Consider the following 16,930-nt stretch of genomic DNA (forward strand, 5'->3'; position numbering starts at 1 on the left):
TTTAGTTATCAGACAAATCATTTTGGCATATAGAGGAGTTCATAGTAGGATGAGTGAGTGCAATTTGCCCATTTTAGGACTCCTCCACTGCCATGCGTAATCTTAATCATCTGTCCAAAGAACATTGTCCAAGAACTCATCCATCCTTGTTTCGACTCAATTAAACAAAGACCTACTGTACTCGTGTTCTTTTGAGAGAGAGAAGAGGGTTTCTCCTAAGTAAACTTTAAAACAAGCCATACTTGTTCCTTGTTCCGGCTGGGATGTCCACTACTGGGAAGGTTGTGGCATTGTGTTCACACACATGAATGTCAAAATGTCTGCTTTTATAGAAGCGCTCACACGTACTCGAGTGTATTTGATCATCTGCACCATAGCTGCTACTTGACCAATTAATTCCTATGGAAGATTTAAGCGATTTTAGGTGGCTGAAGTGAATAAAATTTGAATGGCATGTCAAATTTCACCCTTTATATGGGATAAAACCTTGTACTCTCATCATATCACTGCCTGTAGAAGAATTATAAAGCAGTTTGAGGTGCAAAATTAACACTAAAGATCAGACACAGTTGTATTCTGGTCTGACGAGAGATGGATGCTTCCTGGACTGAAAACACTGCCCTCTGCAGATAGTGATGTATTAAAGGGCACATGTGATGCATTTAGGTGGAATGTGGGAGAAAATATTCTCACTTATTCACTTTATATCTGTGGGTATTTTTTTTTTGATCAGTGGGCCACTTCAGATCAGTGGGTCTGTTCACCTTTGATCAGTGACAGTCACTGAAGCTCTCTTTCATTTCTGTAAAGGTATCATTTAATGACTTAAGTCACTAAATATGTATGAAAGCTTAATAATGTAGAGTTAAAGGGGTGTGCATCCTTCCTTAAAACCCTTACATATAGTCCTAAATAACCTCAGACTCTTGCCAAATGAGGGAGGGGTGTCTCAGCCATGCCTATCGCAGTTTCAGTGTTAAAACTGATTAGCAGTTGGGAATGTTGCATGTATGTATATGAATATGGGCATTGCCTTTCCCGCCAGTTGATACTAAAGAGCGCGAATTTAGCTCGTTCTTCTGCATCATCACTTAACAAGAGAGCTTTCTGGTGGGCACAATCAGGCATTTTGAGGATTTAACAAAACGTTTTTCATGATTTCATCATCACGCCTAGAGTAGTGGTCAACGCCCCTTTGTTATCTTTTTTTTTTCTTTCTCTCTCGCCAAACAATGATTGGTCCATTTCGGTGACGCGCCCAGTAGTATATATCAGACAACTTCCCGAGGACTTCCTCCCCCTCAACCCCGGCTGTCAGTGCTGTGTGAGTGCGTGTGTGCTCCTGAGCTCGCTCGGCACACATTCTATAAAAAAATAAAAATACAAAAAAAATTTAAAACATAAAAAACGCCAAAAAATCTTTTTTTTTTTCCGTTTACTTTTCTTTTTGTAACAAGTCGGTGAAGCTGGAGGAGGCATTCGAGGACTGGACGGTAACGTACAAGCAGGGGCTGCCTAACGTATCGAATTTTTTTAGTCGACGTGTTACTGATTCCGTAGCGAGGCCAAGTACCGCTATATTTGCTTTTATTTCTGCATGTCAGGTTTGAATGACAGTTTTAAGCCAATAAGAAGTCGACGTTTTGCCATTTTAGCATCTCCGTCTTATAAATTCTTTTACCCGAAAACACTGCAACTGACTTGACTAGTCAACGGTTGTATCACGTTCTGCCCCGAACCGACGTGACGCTAGCGACCGTTGGACAACCGAGGTATTGGCTCATCGTCGCAAACTTTTTCTTTAAGAACATATAGCTTCGTACGATTATTCTACTAGCCTCCACAGCCACGGGAAAATGAACCCCAGTGCTCCCAGTTACCCCATGGCCTCCCTGTACGTCGGAGATCTGCATCAAGATGTGACCGAGGCCATGCTGTACGAGAAATTCAGCCCAGCCGGAGCAATCCTCTCTATCCGGGTCTGTAGGGACATGATCACCCGGCGTTCCTTGGGATACGCCTATGTAAACTTCCAGCAACCGGCGGACGGTAAGTAATTTATTTAAATATAACATTTGAGAAAATGTGCTTTATAAGAAATCAGTGACAAGTGAGAGCTAGCCTATTCCTACTACACGTGACTGCGGCCGACATGTTGTAGGTAGGGTCTCCTCATGTGAACCTCCCAGCAGTGGCGTAGCAGCACCGAGTCCGCCCAGCCCTCCCCAGTAATGTAGCATTGCTGCAGGCTGCCGAGCGAATACTTGGTCCACTTTTATCTCCCTTCTGTGCGGACAACACCCCAACTCTTACCCTTAAAACGATTAGACAACAGTTTAGAAGTGGTGGTGTAAACATTTATCAGCATCAGGGAAAAATAAGTAAGTAAAATTTTATTTGTATAGAACCTTTCAAGACAAAAATCACAAAGTGCTAAATTAAACCAATGAGTCCACAGATCTCAGGCTTAAAGGAAGGGAAAAATAAGAGTGCTGACTTTCAAACAAGTTTTTATTTTTATTTTTTTTGCAAAATGCTTTTCTGTCTAGAGGCCACAAATCTGCCTCCATCCACCTCTATAAACGTTTCTGCCTAACACTGTTTGAGCAAAGAGAAAAGGGACTCTTGAGTATGTTTCTAATCTTCAACAGCGATGGCCAGAATTTTGACCATGTTTCAGTTTGTTCAGATGTTGTTCCATCATCTCATATTTACATAATGGTTTGACTCCACTTGTGTTCTCCCCCCCCCCCCCCCCCCCCCCCCCCCACACACACACACACTTTATTTGTAGGATGTTTTCTGATTTTAAAGTTGTTGCCAGTTGAAATGCATATGTACAGCAATGCCTTCAGGTTTATTTGTCTAAGTTTGGGGAAACTAGTGGGGATGCTTGACAGCATCTAGATTCACCAGAGGGGTTTAATATTGAGATTAAGGTGCAGATGAACTAAGGTTAGCCCCAATTAATGCACAGGATGTAATATTTGCTGTGCTGCTCTCAGTGGGGAGAACGCAAGAGGTTACTAATGTACATATGCTGATGTACTTGTGACCAGAAGGACCAGTTTGAACTGAAGGAAGTCGATTAAAGCACCTACTGTGAAGTTGCCCTGGGGGATGATACCTGAAAGGAGGACTAACACATGCTAATGTGCCTTAACACCTTTACAGAATTAATGCTGCTTTCATTTCTTTGAAATGGCTCAGGGGAAAAAAATCTTGTAAATCAAGATTTCTCACATTGGTTTGCTAAACAGCTTTTCACAACCCCCCCCCTCTCGAGACTAACCTGCATATCAGCTGGTTGCTATCACACCCAAACACAATGGATGACTCAGACCTAATCATTTCTTTTAACCCCCCCCTTCTCCGTCTCTCTTCAGCTGAGCGTGCACTGGACACCATGAACTTTGACGTGATAAAGGGGCAGCCTGTACGCATCATGTGGTCGCAGCGTGATCCATCACTGAGAAAAAGCGGCGTGGGAAACATCTTCATCAAGAATCTTGACAAGTCCATTGACAACAAGGCTCTTTATGACACCTTCTCCGCTTTTGGCAACATCCTGTCCTGCAAGGTAAAGCTTTTCTGCCCCTTTCTCTCCCTTTTGTTACAGGTAACCTGAAAGCAGAGGTGGAGGTGGCTCAGCAGGTCGTATGATTGTATTCGCATGCAAGAGCTCTACTAGAGACTATGTGCTACAGAGTTGTGAAAAGCATTCTCCCATTAACACATTTTTTCACCTTTTCTGCTGACACCGGAATACTCACTCCTCACGTCACGAAAGATGGAAAAACGCGTCAATTTGGATCTGTAGCTGCAACATAGTAATGTGGAGATGTAGAGAAAAACAGATTATAAGGAGGAGAGGGTTTGCATCCCTGAACCAGTCAGTTTGGATGTAAAGTGACACACTGGATCCAGAGAAAGATTTACATTCATTCATTAGACCGTGTTTAGATTTTCTAATTGGTTTATTACAAATCATAATATGCAGGTTATTTTTCAGGGTATACTTTTCGTGATAAAACTGGCTGCAAAGCCAGAAATATTAGAAAAGGTAACAGTGAGACAGGTTAGATTCAACGTATCATCGCTGGAAAAATGCACAACTCAAAATAATAAAATGCAGTTAGGCATCTGATCTGAATTTTAAACAATATATGTACATAGAATATTTCCACACAAATATACACAACCAATAACAATATAAACAATATAAACATTCATATACAATAACATGACCATATAATAATAATAATAATAACAATGTTTTAATGTGAGTGTGATCCTACAGACTGTTCAGGTTAAGTATACTTGTTGCTGCATGTTTGTGTCTGTGTGTGTTTTTAAAAGCTGCATGTGTTCTCTTCCTGTAAGGTGGTTTGTGACGAGAATGGCTCTAAAGGCTACGGGTTTGTGCATTTTGAGACTCAGGAGGCGGCTGAACGAGCCATTGAGAAAATGAATGGCATGCTGCTCAATGACCGGAAAGTGTAAGTGAATGTATTCACTGGCTTCCAGGTGTTTGGATGTATAATTTCTGAAAGCTGCTGAGTCATGTTAACCAACAGTGTTGGATGTTTCAGTGCAATGTTGATGAAGTTTGTTTGTGATAAAAGTGTATAGCTGTAATATACAAATAAGTCATAACAGTTATGCAGTAATTAAACTGTACTAATTTTTACTGTCCCCCATAATGAATGCGCTTGTAAGTTTTAAAATATCCTTTTAATGCAGGTTTGTGGGCCGCTTCAAATCTCGCAAAGAGCGCGAGGCTGAGTTGGGTGCCCGAGCCAAGGAGTTTACAAATGTCTACATTAAAAACTTTGGCGATGAGATGGACGATGAGAAGCTGAGGGAGCTCTTCAGTAAATATGGTAAGTCTGCGTGTCCCAACTTTAAAATGGTTTCAGCTGCTCCAGTGTTGGCATAAAGAGGTATTTAAAAAAAAAAAAAAAAAAAAAAAAAAAGGAAGGCAATAAGGTTTTTTTTGTTTCTTAGGTAATGCCATGAGTATCCGGGTCATGACGGACGAAAATGGAAAGTCTCGAGGGTTTGGGTTCGTTAGCTTTGAAAGACACGAGGATGCCCAAAAGGTGAGCCACGTTTAATTTCTTTCAACAAAAAAAGTAAACATCGTATCCGCCAGAAAATGTTCACAAACTTGACCCGATTTCATGCTTTCTTCAGGCGGTGGATGAGATGAACGGGAAGGAGATGAACGGCAAGCTTATGTATGTCGGCCGCGCCCAGAAGAAGGTGGAGCGACAGACTGAGCTGAAGCGCAAATTTGAGCAGATGAAGCAAGACCGCATGACTCGCTACCAGGTTCGTTTCTTCTTGACAAGTCTGCCCAGAGACCGCAGCTTTGTCAAATTCAGTGCTCCCTCTTTGGTGGGCTGCACTGGCCAAAATGGCTGCAACAGTGACACTGTAGTTCATGGGCCCCACTTTCCTTCACCGTGGATCCTGGGGATAAAAATGTGCTGCAGACAAAAACATCTGCTGGAGATCACTTTGTATATGTAGTGTTTATAAGAAGTTACAAGATTACTTTTGGTTATTTGCAGGGTGTTAATTTGTATGTGAAGAACCTTGACGATGGAATAGACGACGAACGTCTGAGGAAGGAGTTTTCGCCATTCGGCACCATAACCAGTGCCAAGGTATGACCGATAATAGAATTTTATGAGCTGGCACTAATGATCTTTTAATGCTCTCTATTATGATACTGGCAGTTGGTGACTATGTAGTATTTATAAATGCCTTTTCTCTTCTCTCTCAGGTGATGATGGAAGGAGGGCGCAGTAAAGGCTTTGGCTTTGTCTGCTTCTCGTCCCCAGAGGAGGCCACCAAAGCTGTGACAGAAATGAACGGACGTATCGTAGCCACCAAGCCGCTGTACGTGGCCCTGGCCCAGAGGAAAGAGGAGCGTCAAGCCCACCTGACCAACCAGTACATGCAGCGCATGGCCAGTGTGCGCGCAGTGCCAAATCCAGTCATTAACCCGTACCAGGCCGCCCCGCCGTCCGGCTACTTCATGGCAGCCATCCCCCAGGCCCAGAACCGTGCCGCTTACTACCCAGCTGCTGGCCAGATGGCCCAGCTCCGCCCGAGCCCACGCTGGACCACCCAAAATGTTCGACCACAGCGTGAGTATTCAGAGGTTGTCCTTTTGTAATATTTGTGTTGATATTTATTCTTGTTTTAAAAGAGACTTGAAAGATATGTTATTTTGTAAAATACAGATTGTCTATTATTTTCACCAATTATGCAAAAATCAGCAGACCACCTGCGTTTTGTGTCCATAGTCTACTTCAGTTGAACGGCTCATTTAGAGATGTTCAGAGACAGCACTGTTTCTTAATATAGTCAAATTCCCAATAAAGCTGTTTTCATTTACATACTTTTCACTTTATCTGGTCAGAAAGCAGAACAAGTATGAAAAGGAGCTGAAATGAGAATGAGATGTTTGTGCTGCTAAAATATTCAAATGCACCTTCTGGAGTGTGTGTTGGGCTTGAATGAATTTAACTAATGAACTATAAATGGGATATTAATAGCAGTTTGATTTTATTTGTCCATAGACTTCCAGAACATGTCGGGTGGAATACGTCCCTCAGGCCCTCGCCCTCAAACCTTCAGCACAGTGCGGCCTTCCTCCCAGGTGCCCCGCATGATGACCACCCAGCGAGTCGGTCAGTCCACTGACACTGTCCACACACAGTTGTGTCCTGTAACTCTTCTGCTTGTTAGTTATTATATTTCATGCTCATCCTTTTTGTTTTTTCTTTTTCTTTTTTCCCCCCTTCAGCCACTCAGACCATGGGCCCCCGACCAGCCACTGCAGCTGCCGCAGCAGCTACCCCCGTGCGTGGAGTACCTCAGTACAAGTATGCAGCAGGAGTTCGCAATACCCAACAGCACATGAACACTCAGCCACAAGTTAACATGCAGCAGGTAGGAATGCTCATTATCTAGAACTAATGGCTTTTTTTCTGCCCTACAACTGAGGAAAAACTGGGATGTACATAAATTTTTTTTTTTTTTAAATTTCCAATCTTCCCAAAGCCTGCAGTCCACGTCCAGGGACAGGAGCCTCTGACTGCCTCCATGCTGGCTGCTGCTCCTCCTCAGGAGCAGAAGCAGATGCTGGGTAAGGTTTAGTAGCAGCTCTCCATGACTAAATGTAGCCTTAGCCTATCTATAGCAGTAGTACTGAGTACAGGCACGGCCTTTCTTTGTTCATCCTGTCTTTAAATCTCTTATGTGTCCCTCCAATAGGTGAGCGTCTGTTTCCACTGATCCAGAACATGCACCCCAGCCTGGCAGGCAAGATCACAGGCATGCTGCTGGAGATCGACAACTCAGAGCTGCTCCACATGCTGGAGTCCCCAGAGTCTCTCCGCTCAAAGGTCAGTACTTACGCAAGTTATTATCAACAATGTCAGGCCGTTAATTATTTTAAGAGTCTTCCTCTTAAAAAGGAGAGCAGAGTGCTCGCTGTTGCTAACATTAGGTGACCTGCTGTGTTTAGGTGGATGAGGCTGTGGCTGTACTGCAGGCTCATCAGGCCAAGGAAGCCGCCCAGAAGACAGTGACCAATTCAGCTGGTGTCCCAAGTGTTTAGGTATGACTTTTCAGAGCTGCTGTAACAAGGAGAGGCTAGTGCTTTCATTTCATTTAGAGCCTCTTGTAAATAGAAAACGTCACATCTTTTTTTTTTTTTTTTTTCCCGCAGGAGTGTGGAACCTTGAGACCAGCTTCACCGATGGACAAAAGAATTTCACAGTGGAAAAAGTTGAAAAACACACAAAACAAAGTAAAAAGAAAATAAATAATATATTAAAAAAAATAACAATGAAAACAAATCTCCAGCCCGGCCTACAATGAACAGAAACATCAGGTCTGGTTTGTTGAATGAAAGATGGGGGGGAAAAAAGGGAAAAAGTTCAAATAAAAAATGCTCAGTTTTGAGGGGTTTTAAAGGAGAATTCTGTGGAACAAAAGATTGAAAGCATTCCTTTCTGCCATTTTATCAATTTCTGTTTTGAATGTTTGGACCTGTTGTTGTCAATTTTCCCCTGACCTTTGCTTGCTTGAATAAAACGAATAATAAAACACATCTGTTACATGCTCGATCTGAGGCATCACTAGTTCACATTATGAAACCACCACAGAAGTTGTGTTTCAAGTCTTTTTCTTTATTTGTGCTTTTGTGACAGGAGGAACAGTCAAACATTAACAAGCACTGAAACACATTTTTAGGCTCCCTGATGTCAAGTCAGCCATCCAACACGAGCAGCTGTATGAATTCAGTCCACGACAAAAGATGGTGATGTGGTGGCACGTCTGCTAGAGAAGCTGATCGTTTTCATTTAGTTGCCGATGGCAGCGGCCTGATCTCTCATTGTCTGGACCATAGCCTCCACCTGCTTCTGGAGGTTCTCAAACATGGGCTGCAACTGGGTGGCCAGAGGTTTGAGCTGCTCCTCCACGTTGGTGGAAGCGGCACTCAGTTGTTCCTGGATCTGAATGGCCAGAGGCTCCAGCTGGGCTTTCCTCTCCTCCAAGAAAGTCCTGTTAGGGTAGAAAATGACTCACTGTTACATTTAGAAATCAGAAACGCACCACTGGCCATGTTTACTGGCAGGCTTCTTTACATGCTCACACCTCTCATTTATTGACAATCTAGGTATAAATACATGTAGAGTATGAGTGGTAGAAATACTCATATTTCAGCTACATGTACTGCATATTAATCACAGTAGTCACGGAGGATGGCTGACCCTCTGAGCCTGGTTCTGTTGGGGATTACTTCCTATTAAAAGGGAGTTTTTCCTTCCCACTGTTGCCAAGTGCTTGCTCATAGAGGGATCATCTGATTGTTGAGGTTTTCTCTTTATTATTGTAGGGTCCTTACCTTATAGTATAAAGCATCTTGGCGATATATAAATAAATCTTATTTTATTTAAAAAGTGCTTGATAATCATAATTACAAACTGCTTGGTTTATATGATCACATATTAATGACTATTTCATTTATATATATGCAAAAAAAATGCCAAGTAATTGTAAATAAATACAGTAACTAGTCTATTATTACAATAAGCTTCCCTGCACTTATCGCAGCTAGTAAAAACACAGAGATAAGAACATCTCTATCACACACGCAGTGCTCAGGGTTACTGTGTGGGTCTGGTCTGCCTTGCATGATTACGTTATCACTGAGAGGCACAGAGGAGCTGTTGGCTGGTTATTTAACAGTGGACAAAGTCCAGTTTTAATCATTCTGAACACGTCTACATGCGTGTGAAGACGTTTTGCAGATAGTTGGTTACTCACCGAGCCTGGTTGACCAGATCTGGGTTGCGGATGAGCTCACTCAGGTCTTGAGGCATTTTGTTCTTCAGGTCCTCAAAGTACTGACTGAGGTTGTCAAGATTTAAGGCTTCCTGTGCAAAGCTTCCTGTTGGAAAAAAACAGAAATGAAATAAAGTGTTTTGTTTGTTTTTAAACTTCCCACCTTCCCCGATAGATATTTAACAAAAATGTCAAAATCTGGTCATACCTTGTGCCAGGGCGAGCACGACAACGGCGACAATGAGGGAGAATTTCATGACTGCTGACTGGATTACACCTGCACAACACATAACGTTTGGTGAGCAGTGCGCTTGAGGCGTTAGATGTTAAAAAGCAGTATTTGCCTGAAGTCACCCACAAAATCCACACCATGTTTAATCAGGTGAGTCAATGACAAAGTTATTGTCTAGGAATCCTGGTTTGACTTGTTGTCACATGGAAACAGAATCAATGTTTTGTGTATTTTTTCAAACTTCAGCAGTCAGTGATTATAGCTTATATACTCTAAACCTTTGAAATAATTTATCACAGAGAAAATTAAGCCTTGAAGCTCAACCTGGGTAGAAACTGGAATGAGGTTTTTTTTGTTTATTTTTAATGAGCTTCTTGCTTCTTTGGTTGTTAACTAGCAAAAGAAATGCTATAATTTACTTAAAGCACATAAAAAGTGCCTCTTCCAGAATTTTTATGTAAAAATATAACTTTAAGGATCAATCCTACACATGAGAGTACTTTTAAAAGTCATTTTCTTTACATTTCCAGCATTTATATTACGTTCTGCTCTATTATTGCATTTAAGTAGCATAGTAAATGTTTGTAGGAGTTGGCTTATTTAATGCCTGTCTTTAAATAAACTTTTGCTGCCTCTGAGCTCTGCCTCACGTCACTGTTAAATGCTGACATTTCACATACTACGAGGTGCACTTTTACAGCAAGTCTCAGAAAATATAAACAATTTAAGGCTTTTTGGGGGAAAGGAGAGAAAAGGTTTTAATTCAAACCTATTAGAAAATAAATCAGACTCACCTGTGCTGCAGGAGAATGTGGACCAGATGGTGGCTTTACTCAGGACTCTTACACTTCTTATAGCCCAGGGTGATGATGCATTCCTGTCAGACGGAGATCTGATTGGATGAGACAAAGAAAGAAAGAAAAAAAACATTACTGGATGCTGAACCTTGCTGCTCTGTCTGCCAGCTGGGCAAATCCAAGCAAAGTCCAACAGCCAACATGAGTGTGGCTCTTATCATGATGATTAGGCAAAAATATTTAATCATCAAGAACAGTATCAAGGTTACCACAGTGAGGCCAGTGAGGTTGGGGGAACTTTTGGTGACATCATCTTTAACAGATGTGATACGTGTGATTATAAAATCAGGGTTGATGTCAGTGTTGTGCTTCTGTGTTCATTTCTCAGTAAGATGTGCACACATTGTGAAAGCTCAGGAGTATATTGAGTAAACTGAGTTCTTATGACTGATTAGTTTATTGATGTGTTCTTCAGTGTGTGTACAAAGCACTGGACTCTTTGGTAAACTATGGAGTTCTCTAAAGAAAGACCACTTTGGTCCAGATCAAATCATCTTATTGGATAAATTCAATAAATCCATGTGTGGTTCACAGAGGTTAAATCAAAAATCTTGCCATTTGTATATTCTGTTTCTATAGTTCCCTAAGCCAGGAGCCTTTCTATGATTTTTGGACTGGGGTGGCACCAAACTAAAGCAGATGAAGAACTATTGAAAATCCATGGCGTAGTAATATGTAAGCCACATACTGAAGCACAAGTTTCTACCGTCCCGGGTTTTGTTATTTTATGTTCATCTTTGAAAAGTAAAACAGTTACAGGAAGCAACTAGAGACGACCTGGTGACATGAAACCAGCGAACAATGGGTGAAATAATATAGCTTTGCCTTTTAAGAAGCATAGGTGGTATAAAAGATGGACGCAGCTGTCGTGATGTCATCCATTAGTTAATTTAGTCCCGGTTTGAAGCCTTATGATGAGTCTTCTTGTCATTGGTGTTTCAAAACTGGATGTAATGATCAAGGGGTAGGTCACTGTGTCTGAATAATTCTGCTCTCTGAAAAAAGCTTCGTTTCTGTTTTTTAAATGTCCTAATATTTTATAATAATAAAATGAGTCCCAGAAACCACAAAGTCAACAGCAACATGTTAACGGAGATCATGTTTGAGAGCTAGTTTCTCTCAGACGTCTTCAGGACTGGAATTTGTTTTTGGCTTTTTTTGTTTGTTTTTTTGCCATCACAGCTATCGCCCCCTGGTGGCCAGTACGAAGAATGGAGGTCTGAGTTACTTTTCGGCTTCACATCCACTGATCCACTGATCAGAGGCATGGACGTTATTGTAATTTGGGGCTTTTAACTTTACATTTAACCTTTCATTAGAGAACAACTGGTAGTTTCTTTTTGACATCATAAAAACGTTTAATTATTGCAAGGTCTTTAGATAAACCTATACTCAGAACAATGGGAAAGTCCAAGGAACTCAGTAAACACATGACTGTGCATCTTATCACGCTGATTGAAGAAAACACTTGATCATAACTAACAGCGTCAGCATTACGACAGCAAGGCCATCTCTGAGAAGACTTTTGGTGACATTAACATCAACATATATGGCAATGGATTATCATAGGCTTGATGGCAGTGTTGTGCTCCTGTTTTCAGGAACTCAGTGAAGATCTAAGAAAGGGAATTGTAGATTTACACTAGTTGGGAAGGTCTCTTCAAGCCATTTCTAAACATAAATACAAGTTATTTGAACGTGGCACCACTCTTACAAGGTTTGGAGAAGACTCATACTGTCACCCTCAAATGAGAGGAAATTGGTTAAGATGTTCTGGAACAACCCAGGAACTACTAAGGCTCAAGCCTGTCATGAACTGCTGCCAGTTTTAAGTCTCCATGGACTGAGAGATTGCTGACCGAATAAGAAGTGTTGCCATAAAATCAACACCTTTAACCTCAACTAAAATTTGCTGCTGCCCACATGGACGAGCCAAATGCTTTCTGGAGGATAGCTTTATAGTTAGATGAGACAAAGATTGTGCTATTTGTCCACAATGACAAGAGGTATGTTTGGAAGAGTAAATGTAAAGCTTTGAAACCTAAGAACACTAAACTATACAAGCTGTCAAGCAGCTTGGTGGTAGCATCATGCTTTGGGGTTGTTTTGTTACCAGTACTGTTACATTGCGCAAAGAATAACGATGGAGGAGGACTACTCTTCAACTTCCCTTCAAATCAACACCTGAAACCTGGACACGGTTGGCTTTTACAACAGAGCAATGATCCCAAACACATCAAAATTGGTTTGGGAATGGATAAAGCTGGCTAACATTAAGCTTTAGGAATGGTCTTCCCAAAGCATAAACCTCAACCCTATTGAAACTTTGTGTACTACACGTCAGAGCTGGTTTCATACCAGGAAATTAACTTTCTGCCAAGAAGAGTGGTCAAATATTCAGCCAGAACTATACCAGAGGCTTGCTCATGCCTACCAAAACTATCTGGCTGCCGTGCATCGTGCTGAGGGACATCTAACCGATTATAAACACTTATAAGTCTGTATTTATACTTTCGACCCCATGTGGATTGGAGAAGATCCAAAGTGAATTAAGTAACACTCAGCCATTGTCTTTTAAAGTCATCAAAGATTTATGCTGTACAATCATTCCACCCCGGATAAAGAACAGTTCAATAAATCACTGAAAGCTAAAATTACCATGAAATTTGAAATGACCATGATGAGTGGATGTAAGAACTTTTGACCATAACGGTACCTGCAAAATAAAATAACACCAAATGTTAGCATGCTAACTTCATGCTGTATAACACAAAATATCACCTTTTTTGAATTTGTTCATCTTTAATTACTCTAATTAATTACTAAGCAGAACTTTTTTTTTTATTAAGTGGGAAAAAAAAATATTTCAAGCTGCCTCATTCAGCTGTTCTTTAGGAAGCACTGTCATGGATTACACTCATTCATGTGAATGTAAACCTTCTACCTTTGGCTTACATCCAGCAGGGTGTTATTGCCTCCAATCTATCTTTATAGCTGCTGTAAAATGATTAATTCCCGACTGCTTCCCACCCCAGCCAGTAATAAACAATCTCATACATGTGTTTGGATAGAAATATGTGAGCAGGGAGCATAAACAACACGAGCTGTTTAATAAACCTTGTACAAATGTATCGTGAGCCTCTATTCATCTGGTGGGAAAAGTCTGCAGTGGAGTTTTAAAAATGAGATTATGACCGTAAAGCTTTGATCAAAACCAGATGTGGAAACATGCACCATGTTTGCAACCCAGCATTTATTCTCTGTGTCCAGGCCTGCACTGTCCTATTGGCTTAAGCTGTTTGCGTCTCTAAAAAGTGCTCCAGACACAGAACCATCTGCTTTGTGGTATGCAATCGACGTGAGGATGCATCACTTGACATTAAAGTGTGTGCAGCAGGAATAAAGTAGTTCAGCAGAGCTACGACGTGAACAATGGGGGCATTTACTCGAAAAGATGTCAGCATGAAAAAAGAAAAAGTGTCCTGATTCTGTCTTTCCTTTAAGCTTTGACCCCCTGAGGCTCTCGCTCATCCATAAAAATGATTGATTGCATTACGCGCTCAACTCAACGGGAAAGAAGCACTAACGTACTCAGAGCTGTAATAACATTCAGTAAAGCAGCTGCTGCTAAAGTGAATCATGTACTAAGCTGCCCTCTTATATTAAAATAGACAAAACTGATGTGCTGCTAGCTATCAACTTTTTAAATGTTGTACCCGATTGTGGAAGAGCTATATACAAGAGCATCTTAATGCTGTTAAGTTATGCCTGAAAGGAAAACTTTCATTTATGTTATTGTCATTATATCTAAAGTGAAACATATGAAGTTTTTTGTTTTAGTTGTGATGGTTATGGCTTATAGCTCATGAAAAACAGAAATCCAGTGTCTCAGATTGTTAGAATATTTCATCCAGTTAATTTATATACTCAGTACTTGACTGTGGCTCTGTTAGCAAGAATTACTGCATCAGGGTGGTGTAACACGGAGGTGATCGGGTTTTGGCGCTGCTGAGGCCAGGCTGTTTTCATGTTTCCCCCAGACTCTCTGTGAGGTTCAGATTAGGCGACCCGGCGGTAATAACACGGTGAGAAAAACATGCTAGTTTTGGTACCGTGGGCTGGTACTTATTCCTCCTGGAACAGGAAACCTGCACCTCCATAAAGCCTGTCCACAGATGGAAGCATGAAGTGCTCTAAAATCTCTCAGTGGACGCTGCATTGACTCTGGACTTGATAAAACACAGTGGCTAACCACCTGCAACAGCAGCAGATGACATGGCATGCCAACTCATCACAGCCTGCAGAAACTTCACCCTGGACTTCAAACACATTGGATTCTGTGGCTTTCCACTCTCCTTCCAGACTCCAGGACTTTGACTTCCAAACGAAATGCAAAATTTACTTTCACCTGAAGAGAACTTTGGACCAATGAGCAACAATCCAGTTCCTTTTTCTTCTTTGCCCACTTCTGACTATGTCTCTAGCTCAAGAGCAGCTTGATATTAGGAATACAACAGCTGTAGCTCCTTTTCTGAAGACATCTGTGCACTGAGCTGTTCAATTGGGTTCAAGTGTGGGATCTGGCTTGCATACTCAAGGACATTCGCAGAGTGGTCCTGAAGGCGCTCCTTTGTTATCTTGGCTATGTGCTTAGGGTCATTGTCCTGCTGGAAGATGAACCTTCGTCTCAGTCTGAAGTCCAGAGTGCTGTGCAGCAGTTTATCATAAAGGATGTCTATTTACATAGCTGCATTCATCTTTCCCTTGACCCTAACTAGTCTCCCAGTCCCTCCTGTTGAAAACTGTCCCCACAGCATGATGGTGCCACCACCATGCTTTACTGTAGGGATGGTATTGGCCAGGTGATGAGCGATGCCTGGTTTCCTTGGTATTCAGGCCAAAGAGTTCAATCTTTGTTTCATTAGACCAGAGGGTTTTATTTCTCGTGGTCTGAGATTCCTTCAGGTGTCTTATGACAAACTCCAGAGAGGCTGTAATGGGCCTGTTACTGAGGAGTGGCTTCCACCTGGCTGTTCTACCATACAGGCCTGATTAATGAAGTGCTGGAGAAATGATGACCCTATGCTTCGCATCTCACCAGAGAGCAGCTGGAGATCTGTCAGTGTAACCGTCAAGTTCTTGGTCACCTGACTAAAGGCTAGCTCTAAGAAGAGACCTGTTGGCTCCAAATTTCTTCCATTTATGGGTGATGGAGGAGGCCACTGTGTTCATTGGGACTTTCAATCCTGCAGAATTTTTTTGTACCCTTCCCCAGATCTGCGCCTCGGTACAATCCTGTCTCCGAGATCTAAAAACAATTTGTTGGACTTCATGGCTTGGTTTGTGCGCTGACCTGTACTGTCAACTATGGGACCTCGTATATACAAGTGTGTGCCTTTCCAAATCACATCCAATTAACTGAAATCATCACAGGACTCCAGTTAAGCTATAGGAACAATGACGGATTGTAAGTTGAAACAGGATACACCTCACTTCAAGTCTGAGTGTCATGACAAAGGCTGTGAATACTTAGGTACATGTTAAACTTTTGTTCTTTATATTCAATAAAGTTTCAAGAATTTTAAACAAAGTTTTTCATGGAATTTTGAGGTACAAATGAATTTAATGCACATTGGAATAAAGTTGTAACATGACAAAATGTGGAACAAGAAAAGTGCTGTGAATACTTTCTAGATGCACTGCATCCCCCAAAACAAAATTAAATACATTCTAATAATTATTCTACTAGTTTGCGCTACCAGATTTTGTATTTTCATGAGCTACTACAAGCTGTAATCACAAAAATTTAAATGTGTAATGGCTTGAAATGTAAGTGCAGATAGATACTGAAATAGACAAGTTGCCAGTCCATTACAGGGATTGGCTCTGACAGCTGTAAACACTCATTTTCTGCCAGTTTCTTTTTTTATTCTTGTCTCTGTGTGATGTCTATAATCATCAGATGCACAGTTGTAAGCACAGAAGCCCCACCAACCTGCTGCTCAAACCCTTTGTTTATGAGTGGCAGCCAATCAGAAGAAAGCGAGAGATGCTAAAACAGCTTGTTTCAGAAGTTACTTAAATTTCCTGCATGTCTGCGGTGTTTCTAAAACCAGAAATTTCACAGGTCTCTTTAGAGGGAACAGCACATGTTCAGGATGTCTGTAAATGATAATAATTGTAATATAGCAAACAATGAGACAAACTGAATATTTAAGAAGGAAAAAACAAGAGTGAGAATGCTCAGTATTTAGGTCAGAGGATCACCCGTAGCAGCTTTGCTTGGACCTAATCTTGAAACCTCCATCATCAAAGTTGTATCCATCGTGGAGTTCAGTCCATGCTGACACAAGATCCCATTAGAAAACTGGAGAACAGGATCAACAGACAAATGTCAGAGGAAGTGAACATAAGCCATGGACCTTGAAGTTATGAACTGGGGTCGGGAAATAAAAGCATGCACTAGTCAGGC

The 16,930-nt window shown here is 41.4% G+C and overlaps 2 protein-coding genes across 3 annotated transcripts; one reads left to right on the top strand and one right to left on the bottom strand.

Moving 5' to 3' along the window:
* The first annotated feature begins 1,275 nt into the window (after window positions 1-1,275).
* LOC309698259 (polyadenylate-binding protein 1) lies at window positions 1,276-8,145 on the top strand. Its single transcript, XM_082520587.1, has 14 exons — window positions 1,276-2,049; window positions 3,387-3,580; window positions 4,384-4,499; window positions 4,744-4,883; window positions 5,008-5,102; window positions 5,197-5,334; window positions 5,577-5,672; window positions 5,792-6,158; window positions 6,594-6,704; window positions 6,821-6,966; window positions 7,078-7,162; window positions 7,291-7,421; window positions 7,544-7,636; window positions 7,748-8,145. The coding sequence occupies exons 1-13, from the start codon at window positions 1,857-1,859 to the stop codon at window positions 7,634-7,636; spliced, it is 1,905 nt and encodes a 634-aa protein (XP_082376713.1). The 5' UTR covers window positions 1,276-1,856; the 3' UTR covers window positions 7,748-8,145.
* LOC309698261 (type-4 ice-structuring protein-like) lies at window positions 8,023-13,200 on the bottom strand. Of its 2 annotated transcripts, XM_082520590.1 has the most exons (5): window positions 13,117-13,200; window positions 10,396-10,493; window positions 9,578-9,646; window positions 9,352-9,475; window positions 8,023-8,586 (listed from the first exon to the last, which is right to left on the bottom strand). In XM_082520590.1, exons 3-5 carry the CDS (start codon window positions 9,624-9,626, stop codon window positions 8,385-8,387), a joined length of 375 nt encoding a protein of 124 aa, XP_082376716.1. In that variant the 5' UTR covers window positions 9,627-9,646; window positions 10,396-10,493; window positions 13,117-13,200; the 3' UTR covers window positions 8,023-8,384. The 2 variants fall into 2 exon arrangements, with proteins under 2 accessions (XP_082376716.1, XP_082376715.1); XM_082520589.1 differs by lacking the exon at window positions 13,117-13,200 and having other exon boundaries at window positions 10,396-10,572.
* Between the last annotated feature and the right edge of the window lie 3,730 nt (window positions 13,201-16,930).

Source organism: Aulonocara stuartgranti, assembly GCF_965226115.1.
Source record: "Aulonocara stuartgranti genome assembly, chromosome: 22".
NCBI classification, from domain to species: Eukaryota; Metazoa; Chordata; class Actinopteri; order Cichliformes; family Cichlidae; genus Aulonocara; species Aulonocara stuartgranti.

Bases quoted from the DNA above. Each gene is read 5' to 3' on its own strand.
- LOC309698259 (XM_082520587.1), top strand. From the start codon at position 1,857: ATGAACCCCAGTGCTCCCAGTTACCCCATGGCCTCCCTGTACGTCGGA. The intron at 4,500-4,743 runs GTAAGTGAATGT...CTTTTAATGCAG, and splicing joins CTGCTCAATGACCGGAAAGT to GTTTGTGGGCCGCTTCAAAT. The intron at 4,884-5,007 runs GTAAGTCTGCGT...TTTGTTTCTTAG, and splicing joins GGAGCTCTTCAGTAAATATG to GTAATGCCATGAGTATCCGG.
- LOC309698261 (XM_082520589.1), bottom strand. From the start codon at position 10,531: ATGTTTTTTTTCTTTCTTTCTTTGTCTCATCCAATCAGATCTCCGTCT. The intron at 9,476-9,577 runs GTATGACCAGAT...TTTTTCCAACAG, and splicing joins CGTGCTCGCCCTGGCACAAG to GAAGCTTTGCACAGGAAGCC. The intron at 8,587-9,351 runs GTGAGTAACCAA...CTACCCTAACAG, and splicing joins GATCTGGTCAACCAGGCTCG to GACTTTCTTGGAGGAGAGGA.